Source organism: Gossypium raimondii, chromosome 5 (assembly GCF_025698545.1).
Source record: "Gossypium raimondii isolate GPD5lz chromosome 5, ASM2569854v1, whole genome shotgun sequence".
NCBI classification, from domain to species: domain Eukaryota; kingdom Viridiplantae; phylum Streptophyta; class Magnoliopsida; order Malvales; family Malvaceae; genus Gossypium; species Gossypium raimondii.
Genome location: NC_068569.1, coordinates 5,883,749 through 5,911,680, shown reverse-complemented (window position 1 = coordinate 5,911,680; position 27,932 = coordinate 5,883,749). Strand labels below are relative to the sequence as shown.

Below are 27,932 nucleotides of genomic sequence, written 5' to 3'. Positions count from 1 at the left end.
CCCACAACAAGAAAAACTCATTATAGTAATATTTAAAATAAATTAGATATTCTTTAAACAAAAAAGATAATTGACCTCGACAGTTATCTTCCACGATATACTTCTCACAATTCAAGGTGGCATAATAAATAGACCAGCTACATTTCAAAATTTATATTATTATTTTTTAAAATCATTTCCTTTAAATTCTTTTTCATATTTTAATCTTTAAAATTGAAGAGAGATTCATTTAAATTAAATATTAACAAATTTAATGATGAGATTGGAAATAATATACATGTATCTCCTTTCAAGTTTTATCTTCCTTTCACCTTTTTTGGTGAGTCTTCTTCTTTATTTTCTGTTTGGAACCGTTTCTTATCTTCAAACTTTCTTGTATACATTTACAACTCTAAATCACAATCTTGATGACAACCAGTCAAGCCTTGTTTTTTTTTTCTCTAATTTTGAATCTTACTATTTTCTTTAATCTTTAAACTCAAAATTTCCGAACACTCTCTAGTTTTATCTTGTTGCATTCAAAGGGTTGAATGTGCAACGAATAAAGAGTGAACAAAGACAATGATAAAAACAAATCTCAAAAATCAATAAATTTAGACAGTTCACAGGTTTAAAAGAAACCAGCGACGGCCAAAGAAATTAGAAAGCTATTGCATTTTGTTTTGGTTCAGGGGTACACTGCCGACACACCAAGGGCTGCCTTTGTTTTATTTTTTGGGGTAGGGTTGGATTTAGTAAATTTGAAGGGTTTGGACCAGTTTTTAAGGGATTTTGGCCCTATTTTTTTCTGGTTCATTTGATTTGCAATTTAACCATAATTCATAATTTCTTGTTCAATTGATTTTTCTTTTTACTCAACTGAAATATCAATTAATCCGATCTGACCGCAACATGCATGCTTTTCATATCTAAGAGTACGAAGACTTCCTTTTGATGGTTTGCATCTCATTTTCCTTCCGATATTTGGCCTTCAATACGCTTCGTTTATCGACTTTATCCATCTTATTCCTAAGCCATATGTAGTTTCCTTTCTCCCACCTCGTAGCCCCATCAAAAAGTTCTTATCTTTTGGTCAATTTACATAAATAGGTTGGATCTTTGAAGCAAGACAACATGTACAAACCTCCCAAGTTATATTTGTATCCTAATTACCTTTGATCTGTCATATTTTTGTAATTATTTTCGTGTTTATAGAGTAGTTGTACGTCTTGTCTTGAACATAAACTTGTATAAATTTAAACGGTGCGAAGCTAAAATTTATACATGCAGCACGTAGGATGGCCTCACTTTGTGCCCATTGTCCATCGCAAGAACTTCTCAACGCTGTCAAGCCCGCTCCGCTCTTTCACAACTGGCATGGTGGCCGGAACCTCCAACTGGAATATCTCCGAGTTAGACTCGTCGAAGCCACTCCATGAAGCAAGTTGCCGCCTGGCTTCAACTATGGCCGCCCTTGTAGCGCAGTGAACTGAAACCGCTAGCGTTAATGGCGGCTCACCTGATGCTGCAAAACAAGAATGAATGCTGTTGATTTGCCATATTCATTTCACAAAGCAAGATGGGCATGAATATTGATGGGAATTTTAGAAGCTTGCCTTTTGAAGAAAGCACACGTTTTTCATGATGTCCACTATTGAGGATTTCGACATTGAATTGTTTAGGAATGGTGTCCAGTGTAGGGATCTTATAACTCCATGTTCCATTTGCTGTCACTAATCCATCCGAGTTTGTGGGGTATTCTTCAAGCATAAAGAATCCAATTCCTTGAACATAAGCTCCTTCAATCTGCAAAACGCATCTGTTTCCTTTGTTAACCCGACTCAGATGAGTCCAAGATATGTCTTCAAGGGTATGCTCAATATATATTTGTCATAACCATGTTCGAATATGTGTTAAGAGCAAATGTAGAAGACAAAATATTTAAGAAAAGTGAAAAGTCTCGATTGTAAAGAGGTTAACCTGTCCTAAATCCACAGCAGGATTCAAGCTTTGGCCACAGTCATAAATAATATCTGTGCGCAAAGTTGTGGTTTCCCCAGTTAAAAGGTTCACTTGCACCTGCAATGAGCTATACCTTCAGAATTAGTAAATAGGAAAGTCAAGAAGGCAATATGATTTGTTATGCAAATGACGAATGGCGAAGATACATGAAGGTTATTAGAGCAACGAGTGTGCTATATTTCTACGGACGAGTTCAGGTGCGAGATATGGATATATGTTCAACAAAATCATGTTAATATTTTTCCAAGCTGTTCATGCATTTGAAATCACTAGAGGGGCTATAGAGAAACTTGCCTCACTCACTGCTGCACCATAGTTTAGGTAATTGCTGGAAGTAGAATCCGGTAAAAAAAGTGTACTTGCCGATAAGTCCACAGAAGCGACATATGCCTGCATTTTATGTTAGTTTGAAAAAAGTGACTATAGATAATATTTTTGCAATTGGACTGGAGATTGAACCAGTAGATTGTTATTTGCTAAAATCTGGTTCTATATAACTTACTAGACCTGACATATTTCTGAATCAAGTGAATCAACTGATTCGACTGACTATTCTGATTTTTAATCGCTAACTATAGGTGCTCAAGAACATATTAAGAACTCACACTGCAGTAGAACTTTAACAATATGTAAAACTAACAAAAGGGTTTAGAATAATTGTAAATTATAAAGATGAGGATAACTTCTTCAATGCCTCTAGTTTCTGAGTGGAAAACCTAAATAAATTCCTAGTTCATACCTGAAGAATCAGTGACTCCCATCGAAGAGATCCCATTTGTTCCACCAACTTTTCCTTAAGAGCTGTAAGTCTCTCAACCAAGACATTGCAGCAAAGCCTAACTGCTTCACAGCTCGATTCTGATGTCGTGCTGCCACCAGTGAAACCCCCTTGAATTAAACTCAATGAATCGGCTTGAATGACTCTTACTTTATCCAAAAGCTCTTCACTGCCATCACATTTTATCAAACTAAGACCATATGCAGCCGTTTGTTTGGCTTTGGTCCATAGACCCTGGCCCATCTCAATCCCTCCAACTTCAACAACAATGGATCCATCATTTAAGATGCTTACTTTCGCACGAGTTGGCTTCACAATCACTTCTTGCACGATCGGCACACGCGAAATCCCTCGTTTCCTCCATTTATTAAATCTGTTGAATTCTTTTATCATTTCAGTCCTCTGGTGAAAGCTTGAAGAAACGGCCAACTTATCCCATATTGCAGGTAAAGTATACTGTGATGGCTCACCTGCAGTGCTCTTGTAAAACAAGCCGAGGCTGTCGTATGTGTGGAGATTGATACTTCGGACGGTGTCCACCTCAATGGAAAGACTGGATGCTACATGTTCGATTATGGTTTCAGCAATGAAAGATGCCTGAACCTCCCCTGGGGCTCTCATTGCAGATCTGCTAGGCAGGTTTGTTTTGCATATTTTTACATCAAAATTCAAAGCACCCCAGTCATATCTTTTAAGTGTCTCGACTACCGTATATGCCATCATTATACTGATATCTAGGAATACCCCTGCATCGATTAATATCTCAAGTTTTAGGGCTGTAATCTTCCCACTATCTTTGAATCCTACAGTGTATGTTACTTTCATTGGATGCCTTCCTCCTGCCATTATCATATCAGTCTTGCGATTCAGATATGTCCGAACTGGTCGCTGTAATTTGTAAGCTGCAACAGCGCAGGCTGCAGCAACCTATATGGAGGAAATAAATTTCAGTGATACATATAATAGACTAGAGATCAGAGACTGGTTAGCATGATGCTACGCATTTAACTGCAGTTAATTTCATGCAAAGTACTTCATCAAAGCAAACATGAATGGCTCTGATTACACTTTCTTCTTTGTAACTAAATAATGTCCACAAACTCAAATATTTAGCTTTTACAGTGAAACAAGAGGAATAATAAATTAAAAAAGATAATGATACTCACAGAGACGGCTTTTATGGTCTTTCCACCAAAACCTCCTCCAATCCTTCTTGTAATAACACGAATGTTGTTTGCGGGAAGACCAAGACATTGAGCTAATGTTTCATGTGCAATTTGAGGGCATTGAATAGAGCTGTACACCACCATACTGTCATCTTCATCTGGAACAGCTAGAGTAGTTTGTGTCTCCATATAGAAATAGTACTGTGACCCAAGTTTGATCTACGTGCAACAATTCAAAAACAATTATTTGAAAATATCCATGATCGAAGTAATGGCTCTACAAAGCAATCAGTTTGTGCGATCGGTAGCAGCATCAGATATTAAAAAAAAAACAATGCAGAATAATAGTAGTAAGTAGTAACAGACTGTGGAAGTTACCTCAGCAGAGAGAATTTGGTGGTCTGCTTCAGCCATTCCTTTCGAAAAATCACCTACCTGTTCAGGGTCAAGGAAAGGAGGGATCTCAAGAAAGCTACCTCTCTTGACAGCCTCTTCGACGGATAGAATTGGAGGATTTAGATTCTCCTTGTCGTAATCAATCACTGCAAGGTTTGCTGCCAAGTCTGCATGTCTCTGTGTATCTGCAACCTGAAAGAATCATTTCAATGATCAAGTTCTTGAAAGTGAAAATTCCGTTAATGAAACTAAGCATTAAAAGCTTATATAGCAAGCATAATTAGCTTTCAATAATGATGAAATCAATGAATTACCACTAAGGCAATCCGATCTCCTGCACATTGTACGAGCTCATCTGCATATAGAGGTTCATCACCAAATACTGATCTACAACCTAAATTTTTCCCAGGAATGTCTTTGGCAGAAATAACTGCAGTGACCCCAACTGGTGGTGATCCAGATTTAAATGATACGCTCTTCACCCGTGCTAGAGGCTCTGTGCTGTAAATAAATGCTCCATACAGGCAATTACTCGGAGCTGGAATGTCATCCACAAAAACAGCCTCACCTACATGGTTAGCTGAGTGAGTCAGAAACGCAGTCTGGTTTTATAGAGCAAATTGAGATTAAAAGAATTTAGCATTGAATATGACATACCGGATGCTTGAATGGCAGCTCCAGCTTTTGTAACTGGCTGTCCAACTGGATGATACTCTTTACTTGACTGAATGGTCTGCTTTGAAGATGACAGCAATGTTGAAATTTTGGTTCCATTTAACTCATCACAGTTCTCTTTCAGTTCATTATTGTAGTCCACATGTAACAAAGCACTATTATATCCATTGAACTGATCACCGGGGATTTCATCAGGGGTGCGAACTAAGGGGCTCAGGAACTCGTAGAGAAAACCAACAGCCAAACTCGACTTGTAAGCAGGACTACAGATGCCATCTTCTGGTATTATAGTGGTTCCAAGTAATTTAATAGCCTCATACAGGACACTGACACTTAGAACCTTTCCAATCAGAAACTTCTCAACGGTCCTTGCTCTAATGGGATGTTTGGCAGCATAAGCGCCAAAAGCTAATCGACAGTTATTTAGAGTAGCTCCTGTAGAATTTCTGGAAAAGGAAACATCAGCTAAGAAAGCAGCATTTAAATAGGGCAGCGCATTTCCAAGAGGACGCGGTGCAGCACGATAAGTTTCAAATAGCAACTTAGTATCAGTTTCAGATGAAATATCCTTTGTCGACTCCCAGCTCGGGATTTTAATGCTGAAAAGAATGGCTTTGGAATCCAAAGGAGGCCTTCCAAGGAACTCTTCCAGTGTAAGCTTTTCAAGTTTCTGGCCTATCATTATATTCACTATTGCTTCCACAGGAAGTAATATGGTAGCAATGTCAGATGGAAACTGTTTCCTTTGGGCCATCATCAAGTTTCCTCCCACACTACCTGAATTCCTTACGAACCCTGATGCTATCTTCTCCATATGGTCAGAAATTTTCTTAAACACAGTTTTACTATCTAGGGGAAAATCACCCATCTTATTTTGCTTCAGCGCTTCAATAGCCTTTGAAATTGTCACAGCTGCTCCGATTTCTATACCTGTCTGGTCTTGCACGATGATTGAGAGCTCGGGAATATGCTTTAAATCAATATATTTGTCATAGTGTTCTTGTTCCTTGTAATATCCCGTTCCGGTGTTACCAACAACAATCTTCATTGAGGTTCCATCCTCGGCCTCATTCTTTTGCAGTAAACTTTGAAGTTGCTCAATACTAGTAGGACTATACCAGTGACATAGTTTAGAACCCAGATTGGCACCTGCCTTGATTTCCTTCTTGAGAAACTCGGGAAACTTAGAACTTGCATGATTATGATTGTATGCAGGTAACCTACTCATCTTTACTTCATCACTTTCTCCCTTTTTCCAAAAGGAATTATATCCCAAGTCTTCCATATCAACATCAGAAGAAAAACTTTTACAAGCATCAGCAATCGGTCGATAACCGGTACAGCGACAAAGATTGCCCGCAATGGCCTTTTCTGCTTCAGTAACTGTCAGCTTGGAGAATCCGGGACAGGGTTTGGGCCTATTAGTCTTATTAGCATTGACAAGAGCTGAATAGAGAGAAACACACATTCCAGGAGTACAAAAACCACATTGAGAAGCATGAAATCCGACGAACCTTTCTTGAATAGGATGGAAACCATCCTTGCTATTCCCAACTCCCTCAGCTGTTGTAATTGAACATCCATTTAAACTACAAAGCAGTGTGAGGCATGAGCTCACAGTTGAATCCTCAACCTGATCGAGCACCGGATCATACTTGGACAGTAGGACAACACAGGCCCCGCAGCCTCCTGTTACACAGGGAAAAAACACCAGCAATGATGAATCCAAATTTCTTAAGACAAAACTGTTAAAGCATGAGCAACTGTTATAACAGAAAACTGTAAAAAGTATCCCCAGATATGAAGCATGCATTGAACTCTTTCAGGACATTAAACTAACAGATGGCAACATGATATCATTTGCCAAACAGGCTTCTTTTGCTATGCAGTTTTATAAAACTAAGAATTCTGAACTGAAAGGCTAATTAGTACTTGCAGTGCTGAACTCACATAATAAAAACTTGATCACTATAACTTTAAAACCTTCCAGAACTGAAGTACATAGATTTGGAACATCAAACATTAATATTTTGAAGCACCATTGTAACTTGTACCCAGAAAAAAAGAAAAGAAAAAAGAAACCAGTCTATTTTCTATTCTTTTTTCTTGGTTCCAACTCTATTCCATCTTAAAATGTTCAGAATATGGGCCCTTACTAATGACAAACATAGTTTAATGCAAAATTTAAGATATACATTATTATTTAGTGTATTAAACATGAATAATCGAGAATCTTTTCGAGTTGGGTTAACAGCTGTTCATCCGTCGGGTTAGGTAAGCTACAAGCATGCCATTGTATGGTATTTAATATAATTTATACTTAAAACTTTGCTCAAGTTTGCTTAGAATTATAAATGATTAATACAAACTCAAAGTATGGATTTCAAACCTTATTCGTATTTATTAATTTTTTTTTGTTTAATATCATTTTTTAAATTTAATAGTTTCATTTAAAATCTCTCAATCATCACATCAATCTTCAAATTTAGACTAATAACTCAAATCTCAAACATATTTTTTTAAATCATGCTAAAGGGTACTTTTTTTTTGACAGATAAAGAGTACCTTTTTCTTCTTTTGGTTGAGGGGGTGATATTAACCGTTAAAGGGAGAGCTGATAAAACAATATGGAAGTTTATACCGTTAGGATGATTGTTAATATGTATATATTTAAATTTTGATATATTTGAATATCTATATTATAACACCCCTTATCCCTATTCGACACTAGAATAGGGTACGAGACATTACCAGAACACATACACTTGTAAACGTATTTAACCGAGTTATAAAACTTCATCTAAATTAAAACTTTCAAATTATTAACATGATTTTATAATTCTTCATAATATATCCTCAAAATATTATATTTATAATAAATAGGACCTACGATACCCGATACGTATTCATGCAATTTACAAGTCTTAATAATTCAATGCTTCATTTCCATTTCATTCAATTCACAAATTTCTCATGTTCACAATTCAAATCATTAAGTTCAATACTAATACGTATTTATCATTTAACTCAACGTTTATTAATTATACCATTCATTAACACATTTACGAAATTCTCAATTTTTGCAATGAAAATATCACTTTAGCTTATATAACAACATCAATTCAACTCATCATCCTAGTATAAATTCACTACCACTTATCCATTTACTATAATTCTTTTGGGCCCATTTGTCACTTACCATCCTTAATCAAATTAGGGAACGGTTACGGAAAATTGAGTACTTCACTTCCACTTTACCATAGTATAACTATGTCTTACGTATGATCACTTAGCACTTTCCGAAGCCATAGCCCTACCATGGTCTTACACGGATCACATTTATCACTTGTCACTTGTACCTGATCATATAAGTGTAGCTAAAGCTACCACTCATTACTTGTCACTGATCAGATAAGTGTAGCTAAAGCTACCACTCATCACTTGTCACTGATCAGATAAGTGTAGCCACTGATCAGATAAGTGTAGCTGAAGCTATCACTTATCACTTGCCACTTGTCACTGATCAGATAAGTGTAGCTGAAGCTATCACTTATCACTTGCCACTTGTCACTGATCAGATAAGTGTAGCTGAAGCTACTACTTATCACTTGTCACTGATCAGAAGTACTCAAATCCGACGTTCCGCTCAATTTGATCATTTATTCGATTTTTGTATTGTTATTTTATTCTCAATTCATTAACAAATATATCTCATCATACATTATATAATTCATGAAATTAACATGTAATCATTAAATTTCATCCATATGAACCTACTATTTCATTATCTTTCCACTCCTTTTCTATGCACATCACACAAGATATAAACATATCACTCAACCATAGTTGCAAGCTAGTGTATTTAAACATAACTCTTTTTGGAACTAACCACATGATAAACCATTTCACTAGAGATTATATGATCACAACTAAATATGTTACCATTTCAACCACTACTTGGCCAAAGCCTAAGCATGTACGCCAAATATGTTAGCCAAATACACATATAGCATAAACATTATAAGCATGGATGAGCACAACATTTATTCATGTATCACACTTACCAACATGTGTTAATTCATAAACCATTCATGACATTACTTCATGCCAAATCATATACCGAATATACCATACACACATTCTATGAAACTTTATTTTCACACATGAGCTTAGACCATGACCAATAATGCGCAAATACAAGCATCATTTCTATTTCATCGTTTATCAATTATAATCAAGCATATGACCAATTATACACAAATCTGTAACAGCCCAATTTTCAGTAGTGTCAGAATAGTGATTTGAGATCACTAAATCTGATGAAAACGTTAGAAAATTTTATTAATTAATAATTATAAGTTCAGTGTGATTTTAGAAATATTTTTAAATTAGTGAATTTTGTGATTTAAAAGAAATTATTAGGCAAATTGGGTCAAAAACGAGGTATCGAGACCTCGATACTATAAACTGAGTTGTAAATATTTTTATAAATATTTACGAGTGTCATTAGGGTAGTATTAAAGTTTCGTTAAGTATTTTAATGTTCCGATGGTTAATTGATTAAAAGGACTAAATTGCAACAAGGGTAAAAGTTTAATTATAGATTAAAGAAAAGTTAAAAGGACTAAATAGGTAAATATGCCAAGTCCCATAAATGAGGCGACATATGCATGATAAAATCTGAGATTTTTTTGAAGTATATTATTATTTATTATATTGTAAATTATATTAATTATATTATATTATTATATTTCAAATAAATAAAATTGTTGACAAATGCATGGTGTATATGATGAAATGTGGAAGAATGAAATACATACATATTAGTAATGATTACATATTTACTTATTATTTAAGTAAGAAATATTATATTATTATTTTATTGTTATTATATTAAACTAATTTAATAAAAGAAATAAAAGATAGAAAAAGAGAAATGGAAACAGAAAGGCAAACGAAAACAGGGGAGAAAGGAAAGAAAAAGAAAAAGGGAAGGAAAGAAAGAAAATTTGGGGTTTCAAGGTTTCAAGTTCAATTAGTAAGTCAAATTAAGTTATTTTCTTATAATTTATGAGTTTTGGAGTTCTAGAATAAAATATTTCATGGTTTATGTTGAAATTTGGGAAGATGTTATATTTCTAGACATTGATTATGTTGAATAAATGAAAGAATTAGGGGTTAAATTGATTGAATTTCAAGTTAGAAGTTAGTAAAGGATTTAATTGTAAAATAAAGTGTAAGTTTTTAATAGTAGGGACTAAATTGAAAGAATCCCGAAATTAGGGATTTATGGTGAAAATGAAGAGTTAAAATGAGTTTTAGTAAGAATTAAGAGAGAATATGGAGTTAGATTGGGAAAATAAAATTAGTATTGATAAGGGATTAAATTAGAATTTAGGTAAAGCTTAGGTATAAATGGAAATGTTTTGATGAAATTGTGTTTTAATAATTTTTAATTGTTTAATTACGTAGCTAATGTCGTGCAAGAGTCATTGCCGAGAAAGGAAAGGGGAAGGTGATCAAGGAGTGACTCGAGAAAATTTACGGTTAGTATTACCATAATTCGAATTTAATTATTAATTGTTAAAATTTAAATTAATATACATGATAAGAAAATTGAGGTGAGTATCATGATTGAATCGAATGAAATATATATATATATATACATATTGATATTGAATTTATTGATAGTAATTGTTGAATTTTGAATAATATGTTTAGTAAATAAAAATAAGGAGAATATCGATATTTAATTGAATGAATTAAAAATATGAATTGAATAAAAGTGAATTAAATTATGAATAAGTGTGAATACGTGAATTGAGTATTGACTGAAAAGTGGTTTGATTCGAATCGAGGTATGATTTGTGAAATATGTATTGGTGCTTTGAATTGTATATTGATTTGAAAGTGGGAAGTGAATTTCAAATAGAAAATATATTGAATCAAATGGTGATTAAATTGTATAATGATTTGAATTGAAAGTATGAGAAAGTGATTGAATTGAAATGTGATTCGAAACCCTATTAACTAGTCGGGTGAGTCGGATATAGTTGGCATGCCATAGGATTGGAAGTGTTCAGGATACTTGACCTTGAGTCGATGAGACATTGGGTGTCATCTTGTTACTTCGGATAGATTCGATGAGGTCTGGGTACCAACTTACTTGACTTTGCCGATGAGACACTGGTGTCAACTATTGCTTGAACTATCCGATGAGGTCTGGGTGCCGTCTTGGTGTGTTTGGTTGGATCCGTGTATCCGCCAAAGTCCGAGTCATGTTAATAGGGGAAAATAAAAGAATTGAAGTAAGAAATGATATTGAATTATGAATTATGTGAATATTTGAAGGTATATGGATTGGAAATTAAAAGCAATTTGAATTGAAGTAAATTGATTTGAAATAAGACATTGAATTGAGATGTGAAAATGGAATGTGAGAATTATGGTTCAAGAAACAAATAATGATAAATTTTATGAAATAGTTTTTGGTAATATGAAATGATGTAAAAATGACAAGTGAAAATAAAATGATTTGAAATAGTGAAATAATATGTGAATTTAATTGAATACAAGTTATTGAATTTTATTTATGGATTTAATGTGTAAATTGAGTGTTAAAAGATTATAAGTGTAAAATTGAATATAAATAGAAATGATAATGAATGAGTTGATGAAATGATTGAGTTTGTATGGATTGGAATGAGTTATTAGAATGAGATGTTGAAATATCCAATAAAATTTAGATAGTGAAACAAGGTATGAATACAATTAAATATAAGATTGAAATATTGCTTATTGTTATTAATGATCAAGTTGATTTAAAGTATGAGGCAATTAACAAATAATTGTAGACATAAATTAAATGTATATAAATTATCGATTAAAGTTATTAATTTGAATTATGGTAATACCACTGAGTATTCCCATACTCAGCGTCTGATTGTTTCCATGCGAGTTAGTAGAAAACCGTGTTCGGTCCAGCATCCGAGTAATCCCGACCTCGAGAAATTTAGCGATGTATTTTTCTTTTGATAACGTGGCATGTACCTAAGTAATGTTTATACCTAAGTGATGTATAGGGATTAGTCAATTTGAATGTTTGTATCTAAGATATTGCTAAAGGAAGATGTGTGAGTATGTGATAATGTTTGGCTTTTAAAATGGTTAAGTATGAATATGTTTGGTAATATGTATGTTTAGATGATAAATCATGCATGGAAATCATGAAAGAGTAAAATTTGTAAAGAAACAGATTTCAAGCAGCTACAGTGATGTGACTTTGAAAAATCACCTAAGATAGTATAAAATTAATTAGAGGGTGAATGATATATGGAATTAAAGCTTGTTGAGTCTATTTTCATGGAAAATAACGGTTTAACAAAAGAAATTTTATATTTTGAGATATGAGAACTTTAGTGAGACAGGGTCAGAACTGTTTTGGAGTCCTCTGTTCTAAGTTTAGAAAATCATTATAAATTGCACAAAAATGGTTATGAGTTGTAGTTTATATCTATAGATTCCTTATTGAGTATATTTTCTGTAGAAACGAGTAATAACTTCATATGAAAATCCTATAGTGAGAAAATTTATTTTTAGTGGCAAGAGGTCAGGACAGTCAAGTGGTAAAATAGGGGAGACTTTAACTAATAAACTGTACTAATTGGCTGAACCAAAAATTATGAAAATTTTATAGTAGGAAGATATATGAGTCTAGTTTCAGGGAAAATTTTCTGAATTAAATTTCGAGTCCCGTAACTCGATTTATAATTAATTTAGTAACTGCTGCGCGATTAGACAGATTGCTGTAAATAGTGAAATTAATTTTCAAAACAAGTTTTTATGCTTCGAATTAGTAAGATAAGCTAAGTAATGCCTCGTACTCGACTCCGGAAACGGTCTCGGGTAAGGGGTGTTACACAAATCATTCATATATTTCCCAATTTTCCTCCTCCTCCTCTACGTTCCACATCCTTAATGTGTATAACACATTTAAACAACATTATCCATACTATCACTATTTTTTCCTATATATAAATTCAAGTTGTCTGTCTGAGTCAGAGTAACTAATTTATTTATATCTCGAGCTACAGAGCTCCAAATTAAGATCCGTTAATTTTCCCTAAAACTAAACTCACATATCTTCTTACCATAAAATTTTCAGAATTTTTGTTTCAGCCAATAAGTACAGTTTATTCTTTAAAGTTTCCCCTATTTTGCTGTCTGACAGTTCCGACCCTTTTCACTAAAAATTAATTATCTCTTTGTATAGAATTCAGATGATGTTCCGTTTATTATTATATTGAAAATAGACTCATTAAGAATTTTAAATATATAAATTATAACCCATAATTATTTTTATAAAATTTTAATAATTTTTCCAAGTCAAAATAGGGAACCCGAATTCATTCTGATCTTATCTAACAAAATTCATTATATCTCATGATTTACAATTCTATTACTTACACTGTTTCTTCTATGAGAAACTAGACTCAATAAGCTTTAATTCCATATTTTTTATCCTCTAATTCAATTTTCACGATTTATGGTGATTTTTCAAAGTTAACCTACTGTTACTGTCCAAAACTGTTTTAGTGCAAGATGTTGATAATCAAATTTATAACACCCTCCTTTCCTTTCTTTACAATATTTTCTATCAATTCCTCTTGTTTCCTTCACTAACATATCAAGAACATAGAACCTTATATAATAAAACCCTACATTAACATCAATTTCATACTTTTCAATAATATCAAACTTAAAAATATATTGAAACCTTGATGTTCTTACCTTGCTCTATTGATTTCAATCTTTAACTTGATTTTCTCTCTCCTCCACCTTCTATTTCTCGAATCTAACTTGATATTCTAGCTCTCCATAGTCTCCTTAACATTTTTCTCTCTTGGTAGCTATGGAAATTCTTTTGATTTCTAGGTGAAAATAGTAATTTTTTGGTGGAAGGACCAAATTGTAAAGAAAGCAAAACTTTCTTTCTTCACTTCTCTTCTAATGTGAAATGCATGGGAAAGGAAGATGAATCTTCATATTTTCTTCCACATATATACATACTAAATAAAATAATAATAAAATGATAAAATGTCATCACTTAATTTGGTAAAATTATGATTCATCCCTCATAATTCTTCATCTATTCAATTTGGTCCCAATTCATCCAATTTCCTTAGTTTCTAGATTATTCCACCCTTAAAATATTTACACCATTGGTCCTTCAACTTTTTATACTTACACTTTAACCCTCAAATTTTGAGTATTTACTCTTGGATAACAAAACTTTTCTTACTTTTGCAATTTAATCATTTCTTTAATTAATATGTCATAATATACTTCCCAATGTTATATCAAAGATAATATCTTACTGTAAAAATTTTCGGGCATTACATATATTCTCATATGTATATTAAGATATATGTTGAATATAAATACTAAATATAAATATTTTAATAAATATAAGGTTGGATAATATAAAATTTTGAAAAGTTCAATTTTTACTTTCAACTAGAAGTTTGAATTTTGGGTTATATTAATTATTGATTTTTTTTAATTTTCTTCTTACCATAAAAACAATAAAGATGACAACCCATGACAAAAATAATATATGTAGGGGAGAGTATCCATTTACTAAACAAAGAAATTTCTTCACATTACAGTCGCAACTTGCAAGGATAGTCAAATTTGTCAGAAATGTTATCTTTCTTGGAAAATTTGTATTTTATGATATTTAATTGAAGTAATCATGTTTATTATATTTTCATTGTATAAATTTATAAATTATTACATACAATTATTATATATCAACTCATTAGATTCATAAATTATTTGATCTTTTATTTTTAGACCCAAATCAATAATAGAACCCATATATTATATTTGAAGAATTTTCTGTTATACATCAACAAATAAGAAATTATCTAACACTTCATGTCTTACTTGAAATTGTATTGCTGTGTCAGAAGAAATATAACTATACTAATTCAGTATACTCTAAAAATCTTTTGGTACAATATTTACAATCCCACAAAGATTGTGTTTCGATAATTTCTAATTTACGGAATCAATCCCTATAAAAATACGTGGAGCTCGACATGTCTAGAATTATTGGAGATTGTGTAAATGTATTGTTAACATGTTAAAAGTTCAGTAGTTCTAATATTCGACTTATTCATTATGTGTTTCCTTTTACTATTCATATTATGTTTTAGTTTATGTTTTATTAAACATAAAATTTGATTTTTTAAAAGTTAAAAACTAATTTTAATTAGAAAAAATAAAGATAAAATTAATAAAAAATATAACTATTAACAACTAAATTTATCATTATATATTTTAAAAACCAAAATGAAATTTTAGTATTGTTTACAAATTAGCTATTTTAAGTGACAAACCCCTACCTATGGTAGGCTTAGCTTGTGATTATTCCCAATACAAACTTTGGGCTAAATAAGTTCTATAGGCCGATTAAGAAATTTATTTAAGTCTTTAGGTCAGTTTTAAATTTCTTTAAGGAAATAGGTTAGTTTTGAGGGAAAGTTCGTCTAGCTAGGCGAGCTTTCTAGAAAGCGCATCCAGATGGGCGAGTTTTTTATACACATGTCAGAAAAGTTTGCCTTGCTGGACGCGTTTTCCCTTTAAGTAGCAATTTTTGACTTTTTTAATTCAATTAATTTCTTTGGTCGGATGATTAAATGCTAGTGGTTTTGACCTTGTGTCTCGGGTTTGATTCATTTTCTACTCACATTTATATTTTTTATTTCATGTTGTTTTAAGCTTATTCTTTTTAGCTTCCTTAGTCAAATGATTAAATAATAATTATTTCATCATTGAGACCCAATTCAATTCCTTTTCTAAACACATTTGTAATTTTATTTCATACTATTTCAAAAAAATATTTTTAATTAATAAATACATTGTTTTCAATTTTATATTTTAATTTATCGTTTTAATTAATAACTCTTTTATTCATAAAATCAAATAATAAATATTTAATTATATAATAAAAATATATACTTTACATATATCATTATGTTAAAATATTTGAAATTAAAGACTCCTTTATATATACTATAAATATCAACTAAATTTTTTATATTTTTTCTTTATATATAATATTTATATGTCAAATATTTATTTTCTCCACGTATATTATAGGTATGGTGATTTCTAAAATTATAAAATGAAATAATTATTTTTATATGTAAAATACTTCAAATATCATTGTTTTTCATCTACATTACGAGTGACATTTCAAATATTTTTATATGTGAACTATTTCAATTAATTATTTGAAATATCATTATGTTTATATGTGAAATATTTTAAATACATATACAAAAATATCTACTAATTTACTAAAATAATCATATTTGTAATAATTATTTGATTTTATGAATAAAAGAGTTATTAATTAAAAGATGAATTAAAATAAAAATTTGAAAACAATATATTTATTAATTAAAAATAAAAACTTGAAACAATATGAAATAAAAATTACAAATATGTTTAGAAAAGGAAATTAAGCATGCATCTCAACTCTTAAGGATGAAATCATTATTATTTAACCATTTAACTAAGGAAGCTAATACGTTAAAAACATTCATTAAAAAGAAGAAGTTTAAAACAAAATGAAATAAAAAATATAAAGATGAGCGGGAAATGAATCAAACCTAAGACTCAAGAAAAAAACCACAAGCATTTAATCATCCAACCAAAGAAATTAATTATATTAAAAAATTCAAAAATTACAACTTAAAGGGAAAGCGTGTCTAGCTTTCCTGATACGTGTATGAAAAGCTTGTCTAGCTGAATGCGCTTTCCAGAAAGCTCGCCTAGCTGGACGAATTTTCTCTTAATAATTTTAAAACCGGCGTAAAGACCTAAATAAATTTCAAAATAGGACTTATTTAGCCCAAACTTTGTATTCAAACGTGGATAAAATAATATTTCATAGTACTCATTAGAGGTGATCATGGGTCGGGCCGGATTTGAGCTGGGCTCAGACAAAATTTTAGGCCCATTTTTTAGCCCTGGGCCCGGCCCGACTTGAAATATGGGTATAAAATTTTGTCCAAACCCGGCCCCAAAAAATTGCTAAGCCCGAACTTGGCCCGGCCCATATTAAATTTTACAACATCAAAAAAGTATATATTCAATATATATTTGATTAAAAATAAAAATATATATTTAATATATAAATCGAGCCGAGCCCGAGCCAAAAAAGTTATATCCAAACTCATATTTTGGGTCTATATTTTTATTCGAACCCTCCCATTTTTCGGACGAGCCGTCGGGTCGGGCCCAGTAACCCAACCATGATCACCTGTAGTACTCATTGATACATGAAACTTGGCGAGTATAAAGATTCGGGTCAAGATTTCGGTTATTGATTCTTATGATAAAGTTCTCAAGTTTCGTCTTGATTGTTTCTTGTAGTTTCAAATTAGTTCATTAGTTTCAGTCAAAACTAATTATAGTTGGGTAAGATTTTAATCATATTCAATCAAACAAAAACAGGTTGAGCATGAAAAACTCAAGCATATCCTTACTCCTTATTATATGAATATATGTATTTTTTTTTAAAATCTTTTTCATCTAATTAAAAGATTGCACTCAAAAAAAAAAAAATTCCCATAGCAGGCAATAGAAAAAAAAATACCTTCACCGCAGCCGAGCTTGACACTCTTGAAGTGAGTGTGGGAACGCAAGAACTCGAGCAAAGTTGTGGAAGGATGTATATCAGACTCAAATAACTCAAACCTCTTTCCATTAACAGCGAAAACCAAGCTCGATTGTTTTGTTTCTCCGCCGGAGACCTCCCCCATTTCTCCCTTGAAAAGAGCTACTCGTATAAATCTAGGACAGAAACTAACAACTATAAAGGAAAATCATCCTGAAAAAAAATTATTATAATAATAAAAGCCTCGGTTGCTCATTAATTATTATAAATTTATTATAAAATAATAATTTTTTAAATTTTTACATAATGTATTATGAGATCAAGATATACTAGGAAATTTGAAGAAAATGCTGATTTTAAAAACTATGTAGGAAATATACATTTTTCGGTATTTAAGGAAATATATTGCTTTCGATTTTGTTGACATATTAGTTCATTTGGTTAGATGGTTAAATTTAGTGATTTGATTTCTCTCCTATTTACATTTGTATTTTTATTTCATTTTGTTTGAAACTTTGCTTTTATTTTTAATTATTGTTTGTAACGCATTAACTTTTTGATTAGATGGCTAAATAATAATATTTTTATCATTGAGTCCCAAGTTTGATTTATCTTCTAAGCACGTATGTATTTTTTATTTCATATTGTTTCAAGCTTTTTTAATTAATGTGTTTAATTAATAACAATTTTATTTATAAAATAAAATAAAATGGTCAAATATCATTATTTTTAGTAAATATAATTTTATATATGTAATATTTATTTTTCTATCCATATCATGATTGTTGTAAATTTTAGTATTATATATTTTGTTGTATGCGTATTTGAAATATTTCACATATTGATATTTGAAATAATTAATTACAATATTTCACATATAAAATATTTAAAATATCATACCCATGATGTAGATGAAAATAATTATATTTGACATATTTTATATATATAAATAATAATGATATTTGAAACAATTATTTGATTTTATAATATTAGAAATCATCATACCCACAATATAGGTAGAGAAAATAAATATTTGACATATAAATATTATATATAAAGAAAAATATATCAAAAAATTAGTTGAAATTTTAAAAAATAAAATATATTTAATATAATGATAAATATCAATTTTATCAAAAAATATTTTTATTATATAATTTGTAATAATTATTTATTTTTATAAATAAAAATTTATTAATTAAAAAGACGAATTAAAAATAAAAAATGAAAATAATATATTTATTAAATAAAATACAATTTAAAAATAAAAATAAAAATTTTGAAACAAAATAAAATGAAAAATACAAATGTGTTTAAAAAAATGATCCAACCACTTTTTTTTATTTTTTTCTCTTCAGGATCAATTTATTTATTTATACGTGAAAATCAACTTCTGACGGTAGTGACGTAATGGCTTTTTACTTTTTCTACTTCTCAAAAATAACGAAGCAGACTTTTTGGACTCACGTCCCCGGTCTTTCTTAGGCCTCTCTTTTAACATTTTCTCGGGCACAATTGTTAAGATAAAATGGAGCATTTTATCGTAAATGATGTAGCCTTTAAGAATTTTGATTTTTGTAATCAAAATTAGGTTTTTCACTTAAATAATACCAAAAATAAAATTAATAACTGAAATGGTATACTCATAAGATTATTTACTAAAATGGTATAATTTTACTGGTGCCGCCTGTCAAATTAACGGTACTGGACTGAAATGTAATGATGTAAAGTATTCAAGAACTTAATATGCAATTTTTCCATTTTGAGTGGCTGCTGAAAAAAAGTGAAAGGGTGCCGTATGGGGCGGGAAAACTTAAATGTGGCTAATTATCTTGTAAGCCCTCCTTATTTATTATTTTCTTTTTATTTTCCTTCAACTTACTATATTGTATTTAAACAAGTCCTTAACCTATTTTTGTAGTTAAATAAGCCCTTAACTTATGAATTTTACTCATAAAATCTCTTTATTTTAATATTAAAGTAAATATATTTTACCCAAAGTAAAGTTATTTAAAAAAATATAAATTAATTAGCATTTTATGTTGATGTAAATTTGATGAGAATAATTTATTAAATAAAAAATAAAATTTTACAATTTATTGAGAGTGCTTATATACATGATACTCTTAACTACTCTTTTGAAAATTTTGATTACTTTTTAGATTTTATGTTGATGTTAAAGTGTATATAATTTTATTGCATCAACAAAAAATAAAATAAGAACTTGAAACTCAAAATATATTTACTTTAATATTAAAATAAAGGACTTTTATGAGTAAAAATCATAAGTTAAGGGCTTATTTAACTACAAAAATAGATTAATGGCTTGTTTAAACACAATATAATGAGTTGAAGGGAAATAAAATAATAAATAAATAGGACTTACAAGGCAATTAGCCACATTTAAGGTTTGGTGGGCCCGCGGCACCCTTTCATTTTTTTTAGCAGCGCTCAAAATAGAAAATTTGCTATTAGGTTCCTGAATACTTTAAATCATTACATTTCAGTTCAATGCCGCCAATTTGACAGGCGGCACCAATAAAACCATACCATTTTGATAAATAATCTAATGGGCATGCCATTTCAATTATTAATTTTATTTTTTGTATTATTTAGATAAAAAAAACCTCAAAATTAAAATGTTGCAACTTATTAAGTAAAAGTAGAAAATTTATTTAATATTAATCTTTAAACTTCGCTAAAAAGGTAAAATTTGTTCCACTTGGAATGTGGAAAATATAAAAATTACATATAACAATATTTGAAAATTTAGTGTTATTGATAAATGTTGAAGCTTTGGATATTTGAATATCGATATTTAAAAATTATGTAAAAAAATGACTTAATTTGAACAATGAACCTCGATATCATCATTGTCATTGGTGGCATCACCATTCATAATGGGCCAATCATTGGCTGGTTTTAAAAAAATTAAATTTTTTGGGTGTCGTTGTTGCCATTAACAACATCAGATTGAAGTATAATTATATAAAATGTTCAGGACCTGATGAAGAAATTACCCTTTTAGATTGAATGAAAATTAAATGTTTTTAAACTTTTGGTTTATCTGTACATTAGGTTTGTCCCCTTTTAAAATTAAAATTAAAATTAAATAACCCTTAAAAATATAAAATAACAAAATAAACTCTTTTCATTTTTTGTATTTTTTAAAAATAAAATTAAAAATTATATAAAATTCTTATTTAAATTACCCAAATATAACTCTCAATAATTTTTCTCAAGTTTTAAATAAGAAAATAGTTGTATTATACTCATGACTCTAAAATATTACTTCAATATATATATATATATATATTTATTATGTTTTAGTTAATCTCAATATCAAATCTTTTTTTTACAAATTTGTACCATATTTTTAGTGAATTATAAGAGGAGGGCAAAACCCTAATAACAACATGACTAGCACGACTCAAACCTAAATCACACCTGAAACCATGAACATCCTAATTATCATACCAACAAACGAGGTTCATTTGTACCATATTTTTAATTATAACTTTTGGAAGCAGTTCTTTCCCTAACATTATTGTAAGAAAACGGATGAACAGATCTTTTAATTAATTGTTATAATTATTTTGAATAAACTATCTCTTTTGTTATAGAATAAATTAATTATATCGTTATCCTGTAGTATTTATATTTTATGAAAATAGATCTTTCAAAAGTGAAAAAAATATTTTGTTTTGAAAAAAATCATTTTAACTTGTGATTCAATATATAAAATTTTTATATTTAATATGAATATAATTTATGAATTTTGATTTAGTATAATTATGTTTATAAAATTTTTAATTTTAATTTAATTATATTAATTGAATTTTAATTTTGACTCAATTAAAAATATTTAAAAATAAATAGGTTATTTTATTTTAATGTTAGATAAAATAACTATTTTTATATATAATATATAAACATAATATAATGCTATATTAATAATAGTGTTATTGGTTGACCCAACATGTGATGTAATGCCAAATTACTTTCATTAAAACAAAATCCTTGTTGACATTGGATTTTGGGTTCATCCATAAACAACTCCTTCCCAAAAGAGATTTTATGTAGTTAATTATCTTCCTCCTAAAATTGTAGGGTAAATTATAGTTAATGTTATTAAATTATTAGTAAATTTATGTTTTAGTCACTTAATTTTAAAAAGTTATAAAATGATTATTGAATAATTTAAAAGTTTTTATTTAAATCACTATGCTATTAAAATTGTCGTTGTATGGCATTCTCTATTTGCCCTGCCTGCATTAATTGAAAGCTCTTCTCTCCTTCTCTTTTATAGTTCAATTTTTTTCATGAAACAACTTTGAAAGCTATGAATCAATGAACTAAAATTCAAACATTTTTTTTCTCCGACCTTTAGCACTAACCATCAAATTGACTTAGATTTAAGATATGTTCTTTTATTTGTTGAGAGGTATTGATCTACAACATCAATTATCAAATTGTTGCTTGAAGCTCGTTAATCGAACCTTTTTTTATATAAAAAAATTGACAACTCAATGACTTAGATAAAAACTTTTGAATAGTTTAATAATTTAAATGAAAATTTTCGAGTAGTTAAATAACCATTTTGTAACTTTATAAAATTAAGTGATTGAAACATAAACTTACTAATATTTTAATAATATTTTTTCCAAAATTTTACGAAATCTCATACTCATCGAAATCTTTTTAACTTGATTCCATTTCACTGTCTGTGCATATCTATAATGATGTAAATCTAAGGGTGGGTTTGGATGGGCGATTGGGTGCGGTGCAGTGCGTTTAGCTTACTTTTTGTCTCACGCTACAGTATCTAATCTCACTGCCACCGCTGTTTTTACACTAACCGCAGGTAAACGCACCACCCATCCAAACTCACCCTAAAACAATTTAAAAAGAAATCGGATATAAACCTTTGAAGTTTCATAGCCAAATCTTTTATCAATCAGGGATGGAATGATGACGATGATATGTTTTACCTTTTAAGTAAGGATGTTTGTTTTTTTCCTTGTTATCAATATATGATTATAGATAATTCCAATGCATTTTATTTATCAATAAATAATAAAAGATGTCCCACCTCACTAAATACCATTGAGATTTGAGAAAGATCTATTAAAATATACGATTGCCTTTTGTTGAGTGGAAAATTGATAGGAAATAAATGTAGTGCATTTAATAAGAACAAAATTATTATCTTTTCATTTTAAATAGAAGTATAGTGACAAGAGGAAACAAAAATAGTTCAAGTAATTGAGTTGTTTCATTGATGATATTTTTAGGTACTCTATATATGTTTATTTGTGCACTTAAACGACAGTGAATTATTTCTCTAAAGCAGCAATTAAATAAATCAATGTGATGAGATATTCATATATTTGTGTTATGATATTTTTAACTTTTTATGTAATAGTTTAATGATTCATCTTTTAAATTTTAAAAGTTTTATTTTTATTTTAGAAAAGTTAGAATCTTTTGGCATTTTTATTTAGAATTTTTTATAATTTTAAAAGTATTTTTATATAAACTTTGTAAAATTTTTAGATGATAAAAATATATTGTAAAATAATTAAAAATCAATCAAGTCTTCAATTAAAAGCCATACTCATATGCCACATCATCAGTTTTGTTGATTATTAATTGTTGATTACCACCCAATTAAGAACAATTCTTAATTAGGTTTTAATGATTTTTTAACTAATCTTATGAAGATTTTTTAATGCAACAACGAGAACAAGTTAGTGTTGCGAGGATTCAAGAAAGGTTTTACTAAAACATGTTTGGGCAAAACCATAATTTCACATAATTATATTTGGTAATCTGTATATTTGTTGTATTTGCCTATTTTTAATTTTTGTAATGTTTAAAATATTTTATACTTTTCTAAATTTCGATATATTAATAAGGGTGATTCTTTTATACACGGTTAATAGAGTTTTTATATTTCACAAGCGAGTTGACGTTATGATAAATCTCATATTATAATTAATTTTTAATTTTTTATTATATCTTATAATACACTTATTCAACCATCAGTCAATTTGTAGAATCTAAAAACTTCAACCACGAAGATATATCAAATAAAATTTCATATTAACAATCTATATTTAAAAAATTGAGACATTCGTATGTTATTGCTGTATTTTAATTATTTTATGTCAAATTTTATTATCTAATTTTAGTATCTGATGGTATCATTTGATTTTTTTTTCAAGTTAATTTATAAAAATAAGACTTTTGCTTAATAATAAATAACACATTAAGTGAACTTTTGACATTTCATTTGGAATCAATCTCACTCCTTTAATAGTTTCAATAAAGCGTTTAAAACATTTGAATTTTATTTTAAAATTTTTAAAGAAATAATGATAAATTCCGTTCTCCTATTATTTTTCAAAATTAAATAAATTATCAAATTGATAGTTTATCAATTTAAGATTCAATCTAAATATTAAATTAATTAAAATTCTGAAAAAATCAAGAATAGATGAAGGGAAGAAAATAGCCTGGCATCCATTATCTTGAGAGAATACTTTTTTAAGAGAAAAATGGTAAATAAATAGGAATAGGGAGTTAGCATTAAACCGAGCATACACAAGGCAAAGTTGGCAACAAAATAATGAAAGAGAAAAAAATGTCCTACCAGATACGCCAAAAGCATTCTATCTTCTCCCTAGTCCCTAGTCTTTGGACGGTGGCTCTTTTTACCCAATCTGACTTAAAACAATTATTTATTTATGAAAAATACTTGTTTTTCGTAGTGTTCATTGATATCCCTTTGCACTTTCTCCAATAATGATTCAATCATAAGTTTTTTTTTTAAAAAATAATTTTTTATGTAAAAGCAGATTCCTTCTTATCTGCTAATGTTCTTTATGAATGAGTCATGTCCTTTGTGTCTGTAAAAATGTAAAAGCAGATTCCTCCTTATCTGCTTATCCTCCTCTATATAAGGATGGAGAAGAGTCAGTTGTAAAAGAAGAACTACCTTTGAAATAATACAAAGGCTTTCCATCTGGTTGAAAACTCTGGATTAGCTTTGCCTCTGGTCCTGGTACTACTTCTTCTGTAGATAATGGCTGGAACATCATTTGAGTAGTAAAAACAGGAGGTGTTGAAAGCTGTTTTAGGTGACTGTGATCAAATCGGATTTCACTAGTCCCATCAGCTTTTGTTGTGATTTGACTTCCGGTGGATTTAATCGGCTGGCTATGTTGGTGGATCTGCTCGTAGTTGGTCACCCATTTTTCTGGTAAGAGTTTTAAAAGCTCTTGTTTAGGTATCTGTTTAGGCACATGAATGCAATGGGGCTCTTCTTTTGTGTTTACAGAGATTAAAAGAGAATCTTCAGATCCTTGATTTGTCAGCTTGAAGGCATGATCTTGGACCCTATACACTATTTGATAGTGCAGGGTTGCAGTTACCGCCGATTCAACCATTTCTGCTCCAATAATCTGGATCTGGACCTTAAGAGCATCAAACAAATTGGGATCTTGCAGGGACATGGTAAAGTTGGGGAACAGAGTTACTATGGCCATTCCCGAGCTTAAAGTTGCTTCTACTGTTCCAATACAGGCATCCTGGTAGCGTTTGTATCTGGAATCTAACAAAGCAATTCTGGATACTACAGGTTTCCCTGAAGTTCCGTGATAATTTAACGCCAATCAGACTGCTCCAAAATGGATATGAGAATATCCATGTTGACTCCATTGTTGTGGAAAATGAGAGGGAATCTCTAAAGTGACAAATTGTTCTTCTTGGCCTCCATAGATAAGATGTTTGTCAAATTTAGAGGACTGGACATATTCTTTAACATTTCTTCTTCTGGTAGTTATAAGAGACTTTATACTTTTTACAGGAGAAAAAGAGGGTTTTTGGTAAGCGGAGTATGGGTTTACTAAAGGAAGATTAGTAGCCTGGATTTTTCTTCCTCTGTGAAATATTCAACTTCATAGAGGGAGGAGATTCTTCTAGCAGAATGAGAACGGAAAGGGGATTCTGGTAATGAAATTGGGGCTTTTGTAGTAGATAACCTAGGAGATTCTATGAAATTTTCAAAAAACTCTCATCTTACTTGATTGTAGTCTTTCTGATTGAAAGAAAATCTGAACTTTTTCGCGCTCTGATACCAATAAAGGGCAGGTGAGTAAGAAGCAAGAGATCAGCAATTAACGATTCTTAACAGCAGGTATGCTATGCCAAAACACAGGCCTTTTCAATCCTTTTGGCCATCAACAAGGCACTGCCTTTTAGCTGTTAAAATTCTTTAATCACTGAACTCCTTCTTCAAACTCATCTGAACCTAATAGTACCTTCTATCAGGTTTAATTTCTGATGTGCAGGATCCATAATTATGGCAAGCACAGAGCATACTCTTAAACTTTTGAGAGATTTTCTTCCACAGAAATCCTATTTTCAAGTAAGAAGAGATGAGAGGAATTTAGAAAGCCATAGATTTTTTAAAACTCGTCTGGGTTTTATTTCAAAGGTAGTTCTTCTTTTACAACCGACTCTTCTCCATCCTTATATAGAGGAGGATAAGCAGATAAGGAGGAATCTGCTTTTACATTTTTACAGACACAAAGGACATGACTCATTCATAAAGGACATTAGCAGATAAGAAAGAATCTGCTTTTACATTTTTACAGACATAAAGGACATGACTCCTTCATAAAGGACATTAGCAGATAAGGAGGAATCTGCTTTTATATTAACCTATCTATTATTGATACGTCTGTATCTGTATCATAGTATGTATCAATATCAGAGGTGATGTTGAGTTCTTCCACTTTCTGTCTTTTTTTTTCACGGGCTCTGTAACACCTAAGCTCCAGCTTTTCAATCCTTCTTTCCAGGTCATCTGGTGGTATCACTTCATCATTATTGCCTTTATCATTATTGCTTATGGAAAGTGGATCTTGTGAAACACTTGGTCCTTCTTCATCTTTCCAGACATGCATGTCTTGAATTATCTGGCTGCAATGCATAGGATATTCTTGAGACCATTCTTTTGGATCTGGTATGTTGGACCAATATTCATTCAGGGCTTCTTTCAGCTGGTTTTGATAGGATGTTGGTGGATTTCTTTGAACATCTCATGGTGCTTCTCCTGAAGGCCATATCTCTGAGGGAATTATCTTATTAATCTGGCACAGATATTTCTGAATTTTCTTAAGATCAAAAGGATTCTCATAAACCTCTTCAAAATATGTATTATGGATCCAGGAACTAGGAAGAGAGGCTAGCTGTGTCGCCGATCCATGTTGCATGAAGTATTGAGGTTTATAGAAGATGATTACTATCCATTGGACACGGGTATTTTTGTAAAATTCAAACATGATCATATCTACCCAATATTCTAAAGGATAGAACCATTTTAAAAATGTGGCTAGGTTTTTCATCTCAGGAGTTTCTTCATTGCGGACAGCCATGGTTAAGAAATGTTGGAGGTCAGGCATAAAGAACTCAATCCCTATGTGAAAGAGATGAGTTAAGTACCAAAACATCCATTTCAATTCTTCAGGAAACTCACCAAATTGGAACTTGATTAGGTTTATAAATGGGTAATTAGGATGATGTCCTAAAGGTTTAAGAAATAATCCTCCAAAATTCCTAAAGACATCTAATTGATATGATAGCATCATGTTCATGGCTTCTTTATGGAATTTTTTCTCTAGAATTAGACTTAAGACTTCCGGAGGGTGGTCTAGATGGGAATTTGGTTTACAATGAAGGGAAAAAGGTGAAGGTGGTTGTTGGATTTGTTTCTTTTTTCCTTTTGAGGAAAAAGAGGTTTGAAACATGAAAACTTCAATAGGATTTGAGGTTTGGATTTGAGTGGGTTCTTCAGTGGTTTCAGGTAGCCTTGTGAGAATATCTGCAAGAACATTGTCTTTCCCTTTAATGTGAATGACATCAAAAGAGAATCTGGAAAACCATTCTGCCCACCTGAGAAGCTGGGAATGAGGAACTTCTTTCTGTTTGAACTTTAGCATCTTTGAGAAGGATGACATATCCATTTCAACAAGAAAATGATATCTTGTCAGATGAAATTGGAATTTAGTAATTCCATATTTCACAGCAAGAATTTCCTTGAAAGTGGAGTGATAATGGATTTCTGTATATGTGAATCTCCCACTTTTATATCCACACAGTTGTCTCTTTCCATGTTTTTCTTCAAAGAGAATGGCTCCCCAATACTTGTCACTTGCAT

At 30.4% G+C, this 27,932-nt stretch overlaps 1 protein-coding gene and 1 long non-coding RNA gene across 3 annotated transcripts; one reads left to right on the top strand and one right to left on the bottom strand.

The window, feature by feature from the left end:
- Positions 1-1,114: 1,114 nt before the first annotated feature.
- On the bottom strand, positions 1,115-17,897 carry LOC105767408 (indole-3-acetaldehyde oxidase). Of its 2 annotated transcripts, XM_012586920.2 has the most exons (10): positions 17,687-17,892; positions 4,999-6,705; positions 4,656-4,909; positions 4,324-4,533; positions 3,946-4,164; positions 2,741-3,706; positions 2,296-2,391; positions 1,960-2,058; positions 1,596-1,785; positions 1,115-1,504 (listed from the first exon to the last, which is right to left on the bottom strand). In XM_012586920.2, exons 1-10 carry the CDS (start codon positions 17,850-17,852, stop codon positions 1,284-1,286), a joined length of 4,128 nt encoding a protein of 1,375 aa, XP_012442374.1. In that variant the 5' UTR covers positions 17,853-17,892; the 3' UTR covers positions 1,115-1,283. The 2 variants fall into 2 exon arrangements, with proteins under 2 accessions (XP_012442374.1, XP_052487111.1); XM_052631151.1 differs by lacking the exon at positions 1,115-1,504 and having other exon boundaries at positions 1,636-1,785; positions 1,960-2,068; positions 17,687-17,897.
- Positions 17,898-24,651: 6,754 nt separating this feature from the next.
- Positions 24,652-26,507, top strand: LOC128041308 (uncharacterized). The gene is made up of 2 exons (XR_008196091.1): positions 24,652-24,971; positions 25,050-26,507. It is a non-coding gene; the product is annotated as an uncharacterized LOC128041308 (long non-coding RNA).
- The last annotated feature ends 1,425 nt before the right edge of the window (positions 26,508-27,932 follow it).